This window comes from Alosa pseudoharengus, unplaced genomic scaffold, assembly GCF_046254945.1.
Source record: "Alosa pseudoharengus isolate Yale_2024_CS ecotype anadromous, Long Island Sound unplaced genomic scaffold, YU_APseudo_1.1 YU_APseudo_1.1_scf_17, whole genome shotgun sequence".
Classification (NCBI taxonomy): Eukaryota; Metazoa; Chordata; class Actinopteri; order Clupeiformes; family Clupeidae; genus Alosa; species Alosa pseudoharengus.
Window position 1 is genome coordinate 7,949,623 of NW_027468640.1, and position 10,150 is coordinate 7,959,772.

Sequence of the window (10,150 nt, forward strand, 5' to 3'; positions counted from 1 at the left end):
ACACACAAGGTAAAGGTAAATATACTTTACCTTTGAATTCAATAGTTGTTTTGCTGCTACTTTGTGACGAGGTTGGTCTTTCCCCCCTCTCTCCCTGACACCAGTATTTGCCACGATGAGACTCACTGACTTCTTTTAGAGTAAACGTGCTTCCAGTAGACACAACTTTGTTACTCCTGTCTTTATACCACTTATATGTCCAGCCACTGTTAGACTTTATGTCACAACTCAGGGTGACTGACTCTCCAGTGAATACAGGACTCTGTGGAGTCACAGTCAGTGTAGCTGCAGGCTGGGTTGTGGGTGTAAATGGAGAGTGAACATGTTTTACTGGCACGAGTCAGAGTCACAGCAGCATGAAACCAGAAGAAAACCACAGAACTGGGTCACTTTGGGGGGAAAATGAAACATGAAACACCTAAAACACACTAGGTCTGTGCTAGTCCAGTATTGCGGCAGGCATTGTGTAATAAAACAGTCAAAAATGTAAAAGAAATGGCAAAAAGTAACACTTCTACCTGACACTGTCAATTTGACCACATCACTGATCTCTGACCACTGTGTGGTGCTTCTCTGTACCCCTCTGCAGGTGTAGTCACCAGATTGGTGATAACGAGCAGATTTGATGTTGTACTCCTGACCAGTGGCTACAGGAGAGATCGGGTTACTGTTGAAATACCAGCTGTAGTCCCAGTCAGTGTTTCTCCCCTCTGGTATGTCACATCTGAGGGTAACAGAGTCTGTCCACCATATGTCTCTACTGTCAGGAGTCAGAGTCACTGCAGCCTTTGGTCTCTCTGCAAACACATGAAACAAGAATAATTTTACAGCAGATTAAAAAACAGAAGAGCACAGTACCAGAATGATCATGTTTTGTCCCCCTGCAATACAAAGATACAATACTCACTTGAAACAGTAAGAGTTACATCATCACTCTTTGAAGAAACCTTCCCATCTTCTCTTCTGCTTCCTTGGCATCTGTAGACCCCACTGTGGTCCTCCTGCACAGACTGCAGTCTGTATTCAACACTGTAACTCCAGCCTGTCTGTGGGTGAACCTGCTGCTCTCCTCTGTACCAGCGGTATCTCCAGTCTGATGAGGACCCTCCCTGTATGCTGCAGGTGAGAATGACGCTCTCTCCACTGAATACTGGAGTCCAGCTGGGGCTCAGAGACACAACAGCTTTGGGTCGCTCTGGAAACACAGGGAATAAACAAAATGTACTAGTAGATGACGATAACAAATACTTCATCCACACCATGATGGGAAAAAATATTACAGCAATGTATCTACAGCAATGTATCTACAGCAATACAAAGAAACTCATGGTGCTCTAATTTGAACTTGTGTTAAAAGATAAACAACAAAAGTACAAAAAACTTTACTTCCAGAAACAATGGTTGAGCCATATCACTAGCCTCTGGCAACTGTGAAGTGGTCTAATCCTTCCTTTACTGTATGTTGCTATTTCTCTAAGTGCACTAATAAATAGCACAAACACAAGCATAACAGCCCACAAGTGTAAATGAGCAAAAAGTAACATTTCTACCTGACACTGTCAGAGTGACCACATCACTGATCTCTGAACTCTGTGTGGTGCCTCTCTGAGTTCCTCTGCAGGTGTAGTCACCAGAGTGATGATAACCAGCACGACTGATGCTGTACTGCTGACCAGTGACTACAGGAGAGATCGGGTTTCTGTTGAAATACCAGCTGTAGTCCCAGTTTAAGTTTCTCCCCTCTGGTATGTCACATCTGAGGGTAACAGAGTCTCCTCTGAATATGTCTCTACTGGCAGGAGTCAGGGTCACCACAGCTTTGGGTCGCTCTGGTGGGGAAAAATAAAACATTTGAAACAGACATTGCCTGTGCTGGAAACACATTAAAGAAGAAAATAGCATATCATTATCTTTTAATCTTAAATTAAAATAAAAATGATTTCTGACTGAAGAACTTGACCATTTCAATGCAAGTGACAGAAGAAATAGAAACAAACCAAAGTGGCCAAAATGGTGTGCTGCTTTTGTGCTGCACAGCACTGTGTAGATGTTTACTCACCTGATATGTGGAGTGTTTTAATCCCACTCTGATACTGTTTACTGTCGTCATATCCAATGCAGGTGTAGACACCACTATGGGCCACCTGCAGAGACTTTATTGTGTACTCATTACTCTCAGTCCAGTGACCATCCAATGGGTGAACCTTCTGTTCACCTCTGTACCAATTGTACCACCATGTTGAGCTGTCCTGCTTTATGCTGCATCTAAGAGTGACAGACTCTCCAGTGTAGAACTGTGTTTGGTCAGGATCCAGCACCAGAACAGCTTTGGGAGTCTCTTTGTAAATCACAGGACAAACACGACATAAAGGTGTGAGGAAAACAGAGGGAAACTAGACGTACAGACATATAGTCTGAGAACTGTATGGGTGAAAACAGGATCAGTCTAGTCTGTGATGATATGTGGCGATATGAAGCGATAATACATTAAGGACATGATAACATTCACTTTTACCTTCTCCTGCTGCATGTCCAGAGTAGGAACACAAGATCAGCACTAGAACACAAAAACACACAGATCCAAGTTCCTCAGAGTTCTTCATACAGTTTTCATGAAGATACTGACACTATGATTTGTTATCTGAAATTTGCTGTCGGGTAAGAACATACAAAATTGGAAGGAATATCTGCACACAAGCTGCCATTCTTTTTGTTTATTGAAGTTACAGCAAAAGTACTATTGAAGTTACTTCTGGTGTAACTTCAATAAACAAAAAGAAGGAGAGCTTGTGTGCTGATATTCCTTCCTATTTTTTCACAATATCACTGTTTTATCCAGCACCTACATTTCAATGTGCGCACGTTACGTTTGTTTGGATTACTGTCGGGTAAGAACAGAATCTACACACGCTCAAGAGTACACTAAAGCACAATAGTAAGGAGATTTTACTTAATTTGAATGATTGCTGACTGTACCTTTAATCATCACTTAGAAAATATGCATACAAACAAAATGAATATACAACAATCAACAAAATATCCTTTCTCTTTCATATGTAAAGCTATGGTCTCATTGCACTCTTGAAAATAATATTTAATATTAGGCAATAATTCATTCAATATCACAATCAGTGAATTGAAAGTGACAGTTTTTCAAATTCCATTTTTCATCTAGCTGTGCATTCTGTATGTCACTGCCTATAAAATAACCCATGTATACCACATCCTTCTTAAGTGACAGTTTTGAGAATAAGACAATGGTGAATCTGTGTTTGATCCTCAAAACCACCTCTCAAGAGCAAACAAACAACAACAACCAGTAGAAAATGGAAAATGATTGTGCCAAGGACCAGCACAACTATGTTACACCACTGAGTAGCAACACCTAATCAGGCCCAGCACAACTACATTACAACTAGGGCTGTCAAAATAACTGATTAATTTCGATTAATTAATTTGAGAAAAAATAACTGATTAAAAAAATTAGTGCAGATTAATCGATTCCGTATGACCTTTGACCCCGAGCCGTTCTAGTCAGTAAAAATTAGACTGTAAAATGAAGGAGAGAGAAGAAAACGTGCTGCCTGGATCATTGATTGGAACATTTACTTTTTAAAAACGGCCTGATGGTGTTCATAAAAAATAAAGTGTTGAAAATAAAGTCCTCTGCAATGTCTGCAGCAAGGAATTTGCATATCACCGGAGTTCATCAACTCTATAGTCGCACATCAATGCAAAGAAATAAGTGTTGACATTGAGGGGAGAATTTTCATTGTGTCCCCTAGGTTATATATGTGGCCTGAAATGCCTTGTATGTGAAAAAAAAACTTCTTCCCGAAGCACTTTTGAATTTATTTCCTCAGCATATTAGGTCATATCTTAGATTATTATGGCAATTATTTGAACAGTGAAAATAATAATAAAAAGAGTTTTTGAACTTTAATGTTACTAATGCAGATTATTCAATGATTCATTTGAATTTAAATATTTAAAATACTTTCACAGCAAAAAATATATATGCGATTAATTTAGATTAATTAATCACAGAGTATGTAATTAATTAGATTTTTTTTTTAAATCGATTGACAGCCCTAATTACAACACTGAGTAGCAACACCTAATCAGGCCCAGCACAACTACATTACACCACTGAGTAGCAACAGCTAATCAGGCCCAGCACAACTACATTACACCACTGAGTAGTATGTTTGTGACAGACCGTGCTTAGGTCGATGGTGGTTGGTTAGGGCTTTTAGGGTTATGGTTCAGTCCACATCAACGGGACCGACCAACCTAACCAACGTAGACCATGCCTAGGTTGGTTAAGAGTATTTGGATATTTTATTGTGGTAACATGGTGGCAACATGGGGCGTAAGCTAAGGTAAGCTAAGTGGCTCATCTGTTTTGTGTTTGTGATGGGCTGTGCCTAGGTTGATGGTGGTTGGTTAGGGTTTTTATGGTTATGGTTCAGTCCACATCAACGGCACGGACCAACCTAGCCAACCTAGACCATGCCTAGGCTGGTTAGGTGGTAATATGGTGGCAGCATGGAGGGGAGTGTCTCCGGGACGCTGGTTTCACTGTTAAGCCTTCATGAGGTGCCGTGGGCCTAACATAATGAAACATTGTGAATGAGGGTGTCCACTTGATAACCCCAATGACATGCCGCATACTATATACTGCTGTTGGATGGGCCATTTGTCTTGTGTTTGTGACCATTTGTTGGCAGATTTGTGGGTAGTGTGCTTTTTAAAGTTATTTTGAGTAGGGACTTCTGAATGTGTTTTTACCTTGGATTTTGGCACAAGGGATTTTAACATCTAATCCTGTGTATTAATGTAATGAGTAGCAACACCTAATCCTAACGCTCCATTATTCATTCTTACCACTAGAAAATGCTGCTCTACTAACTGTAAGTGTTGAAATCAACATAAAATGTTTGGTGCTTCCTAACATTTTAGATTTCTGGGCTGACAGCATTTGTAGCTGCAGTGCCACATGGGTGGCGTGAACGTGGCATGTCTGTTACGTGACAGTTGCGTGGCGGTTGTGTGGCATTTTCTATGTCTAAACCACACCACAAATGTGTCTAACGGCCTCTCTGCCTATTAAAACATCTCTTAATTTTTTTCTTCACTGTTTTGTCTGGTGAGTATAGCAGTCCGGATCAGCATGTAGCCTCTGACCTACTCCCAGACTAGTAACAGGATTGTGTTCAGGAACCTCCAAAATTAACCGGCAGTGGCGGAGAATAGGACCTATAGCATTATTCATAAGAATAAGAAAACGAGTGGGCATTTCTCATTAACAGTATTATTGTGGGTAGGCCTATACCAACCTACTATGGTTTTTGATATTATATTGAACTAAAACTTTTTCATATTAAAGCGGAGTCAGATTTATTTGGTTATTTTATTGGGGTTCTATAATCATTTGTCATATTTCCAACAGCACACGGACAGCTTCACAATTTCCTTCGACCACTCTTAGTTCCCTCATTGGTCCTGGAGAGTGACGTCATTTACAGTTTTGAATGGAAACGCTTCCAACACGCTTGCCATGTCGCTTGAAAAAGGCATCAGTCCTATTTCTAGCATGCACATGTTTTCGGCACGGCTCGAGTCACGTCTGAGACGTACATGAAAAACACAGACACAGAAAAGCAAACACTGAATATTTGGTAACACTCTACGGTAAGGGTACATGAATTATCATGAATTCATGCATTAATTAATTCATGATTTATGCGCTACTTCATTCCTTGATATCTAATGAATCATGAGGAATTGACATACGTTCATAGTCTCTCATTCATGCCCTCATGCATGAACAACACATCAACTAAAGCATTAGGTACGTTGGGTACATCATTATGATTTATGATTTCTTAAGCATGATCATCATGATTACATGAATATAAGGTTAATTACTCATAAGCTCATCATGTTTGAGGCCCCTCAGCTAAAGTGTGAACAATAACATGTGTTTAGAAAACTGCACAAGTTTTATTCAAATCACAATTTGAGTAGTGATGACCACATTTTTGCCAGAAAAAGAAATGATCATGATCATTCTTAATAAATCATAATGATGTGCCCACCATAGTTAATGCTTTAGCTGATGTGTTATTCATGTATGAGGTCACAAATGACAGAATATGAACTCATGGAAATGAATGATGATTCATGAGATATAAAGGAATGAAGTTATACATCAATCATGAATTAATTCACACAAGAATTCATAATAATTCATGTACCCTTACCGTAAAGTGTTACCGAATATTTACACTACAGTACCATGCATTTTCTTTACAAGTCATGACAACACAGCCATTCAACAAAATAGGTCCAAGATCCAGAGGTCTTTGCGCTCAACCATTAATACAAAAGCTGGCAAAGGCTTAAGTAAAGATTTTAAAAATAGCTCTGAGGATATTAAGTGACATAAAATGTTTTAGCCTAAAAATTTGCGTGGCATCGCTTAGAGCACCTTTAAGATCAAGTTTTGGTTTTGTATCTATAGTCCTGATTAGTGAAACTCAGCCCACAGTGAACAAACAGTGAGGTGAAGCACACACTACTCCCGGCACAGTGAGCTGCCTGCAACAACAGCGGCACTCAGGGAGCAGTAAGGGGTTAGGTGCCTTGCTCAAGGGCACTTCAGCCATGCTGGTCGGGGTTGTAACCAGCAACACTTCGGTTACAAGTCTGAAGCGCTAACCAGTAGCCCACGGCTGCCCCCAACTTCAACTGATACCCTAGTTGATACTCATGGGGCCCTATCATGACATTCTAAAGTGCATCGTCACTCGTCAAGAGCTTATTCAAATTTAGTAGGAAGTCCAGTCCACATTGGGAGGGGTTTTGTTATCAAACGTCGAGCGCATGGTGCAACAAGGTGTTTCTAGGTTTTTTTAATCAGTCATATGGGTGTGTTTGGGGCGTAACATCATTTAAACTAATGAGAATGACATCTGTCATTCCCTTTAACGGCGCAAAGCGTGATATGTCAAATAAATGCATCGGTATTTTGGCATTCAACGGTGCATTTGAAGGAGGCTGCTTGCAAGACAATTCCACTAAACCATGCTTTACTAAAACCTAAATTGTTTAAAAAATAAACGTGCAAAATACCGAATTGAACTTTGCGCGGGTGGAAAACGAGTTTCACGCCATGCGCCAGTGTGCAAAATACAGCCCTTATTTTCTCTGTCCTAATGTTCTCTTCTGCTCAGTCTTCTGTTATGTACTTGTGACTTTGTGACCCACAACCCCAGTAGATAGATAGATGATAGATAGATACTTTATTGATCCTCAAGGGGAAATTCAAGAACTGAGAAATGAAATTCAAGAAACTCAGTAACTGTCTGCTATGACCATATATGTCTCAGACAACAGAATGCGGTTAGGGATAGTCAGCAAAACAACAGAAAACCCGAGTTATAAAAAAAGGGCTAATAGGCAGGTGCTTCTCTGACTGCAAACACTTGTTCACACTGAGCTCGGGGGCCCCCTAAGGCTGCGTGCTCAGTCCGCTGCTCTTCACCCTGCTGACGCATGACTGCACTGCAACCTACAGCAACAACCACATAGTGAAATTTGCTGACGACACAACTCTGGTGGGTCTCATCACCAAGGGCGACGAGACTCAATACAGGTTGGAGGTCGACCTTCTGACCACGTGGTGCAGGGACAACAACCTCCTGCTGAACGTCAGCAAGACCAAAGAGATTGTTGTTGACTTCCGGAGAGGTCACACCCAACACCTGCCACTGACCATCGACGGTGCTGTGGTGGAGAGAGTGAGCAGCATCAAATTCCTGGGGGTGCACATCAGTGAAGACCTCTCCTGGACCACCAACACTGCATCACTGGCGAAGAAAGCTCAGCGCCGCCTGTACTTCCTATGGAAACTCAGGCGAGCAAGTGCTCCACCAGCCATCATGACCACATTCTACCAAGGCACCATTGAGAACATCCTCTCCAGCTGTATCGCCGTGTGGGGCGGAAGCTGCACTGAATACAACAGGAAAGCCCTGCAGCGCATAGTGAACACAGCTGGAAGGATTATTGGTGCTTCACTCCCCTCCCTGAAGGACATTTACACCTCCCACCTCACCCGCAAGGCGACCACAATTGTGAGTGATGCAAGTCACCCCGCTCACAATTTGTTTGATCTACTGCCCTCTGGGAAGAGGTACAGAAGCCTGCACTTCCGCACCACCAGACTCACCAACAGCTTCATACACCAGGCTGTTAGGATGCTGAACTCCCTCCCCCCTCCACCCTCAGCTACATAACATCCTGGACTTTGGACCCACAATGGCTGCCTTGCACTACTCCACTTGCACTACTCCACTTGTACACTTGCACACTTTGCAACTTGTTGTTGTTGTCCTGTTGTCCTGAAAACACTTCTGAACACACTTCTGCTGGTCTTACATAACTTGCACCACTATGCCACTTGCATACTTAGGTCAAACAGAACTACCTCAGCCATTTATTGGCTGTATGCACAATTGCACAATTTCAACCCAAATTTTGCTGCTCTTATTTCTTCATTGTATGTGCCTTCTTATTTACTTTTTATATTGTTTACTTGAATGTTATGTTTGTCTGTGGACCTAATTGGTAAAATATGTCTTGTCTCCACCGTGGGATAGTGGGAAACGTAATTTCGATCTCTTTGTATGTCTTGACATGTGAAGACAATTGACAATAAAGCAGACTTTGACTTTGACTTTGATTTTGCTGTGTTCGGATGAGCCTTCTCTGCAGAGAATAAAGCTTTGCACATTACCCGCGGTGTGAATTTACTATACCAGTTAAGACAAATTTCCACAACATAGGGATATCACGAATAAACTGATGTGATTAATAAAAAGGGCATTCTCTTCTTGTTTTGTGTGAAAGTTTTCCATAGCTCAGTAAGAATACACTGTATGGGCTGCGTTAACCAAAAGTGCACATTTTGTAAATAAGTGGGTTGGGTAGCGGGTCAAGTATCATGTTGTCTTAATCAATATTCCCAGTTTGATTTGAGGTCGGGATGATTTAAATTCAGGCGAGTGTGAGGCACTTGTGAATGGACCCGAGCACCACTGGTACTTATATATTTAGCTTTACAACTACATAATTTGTGTTCTCAGAACTCTCATCCTAAAGAAATGCACAGTGAAACTAACAGAACACACACACACACACACACACACACAACTCACCAAGCAGCAGGCCCACAGGAGAGAGCTCCATGCTGTGTGTTGTCCGGTTACTGATCGACTGAGATGGTAGAGTGTGATGAGAGAGAAAAACACTTGCAAAAGACAAACCACCTCCTTCTTCCCCCACAGAGAATAGGGGAGGAGTAGTGGTAGAGAGAGAAAGAGAGTTTGTGTGTGTACATCAGTGTTTGAGAGAGAGAGAGAGAGAGAGAGTGAGTGTGAGTGTGTGTGTGTGTGTGTGAGTGTGTGTGTTCTGTTAGTTTCATTTCTTGGTGATTTAAGCCCCCAACGCTGTCTTTCCATTTTTTTTTCTGTAGATCCGTGTCCAGTCACAACATTTATATATACAGATGATCAAATCAGAGGCTAACAAAGTCTGTCTCTCGATTCATAATTCAGCCCTTCTGAAAGGAAGGTGTTTGTCTTCTGGGTGGAGGGGGTTAACCAGAGGAAGGCCTGAAACTCTCACATCACATACACATACAACTACTTTTGTATTTTGGTCTCTTTTTATTTTTGTATCTGTCATTCTACATCACTGTTATCACATTAAGAAAGAAAGAAAACAGCTTGCATTCTGGTACAGAGCGGGTAGTAATGTTTTAATAAAATTTAGATTTTGGTTTATGTGTGCTGCATTCTGTACAAGCCTGCTTCTGTGAATGAGGAAGCAGCAGCCAGAGACATTTTGAGAAGCGACCCATGTTCAGCTAAAAGCCACACATGGTGGTCACACATGTGTGAATTCATTTTTTCAATAGCGTGGTTTTAGTATCAACTGTCATTTTGATAGATACAACATTTGAAGATAAACAAGCTTGTGGTATTTGAAGAACACCCCCTCATTATTTTTGTACAAGAATTGTCGTATCTTAGCAGAGGATCAATGCCACTTTACTTGACAGTATCGACATAAGAGTGACATG

General features: G+C 41.3%; 1 protein-coding gene across 1 annotated transcript; it reads right to left on the reverse strand.

Moving 5' to 3' along the window:
* Positions 1 to 260: 260 nt before the first annotated feature.
* Positions 261 to 9,411, reverse strand: LOC143127187 (high affinity immunoglobulin gamma Fc receptor I-like). The gene is made up of 6 exons (XM_076288523.1): positions 9,225 to 9,411; positions 2,516 to 2,557; positions 2,060 to 2,338; positions 1,551 to 1,829; positions 908 to 1,195; positions 261 to 797 (listed from the first exon to the last, which is right to left on the reverse strand). Exons 1-6 carry the CDS (start codon positions 9,253 to 9,255, stop codon positions 328 to 330), a joined length of 1,389 nt encoding a protein of 462 aa, XP_076144638.1. The 5' UTR covers positions 9,256 to 9,411; the 3' UTR covers positions 261 to 327.
* Between the last annotated feature and the right edge of the window lie 739 nt (positions 9,412 to 10,150).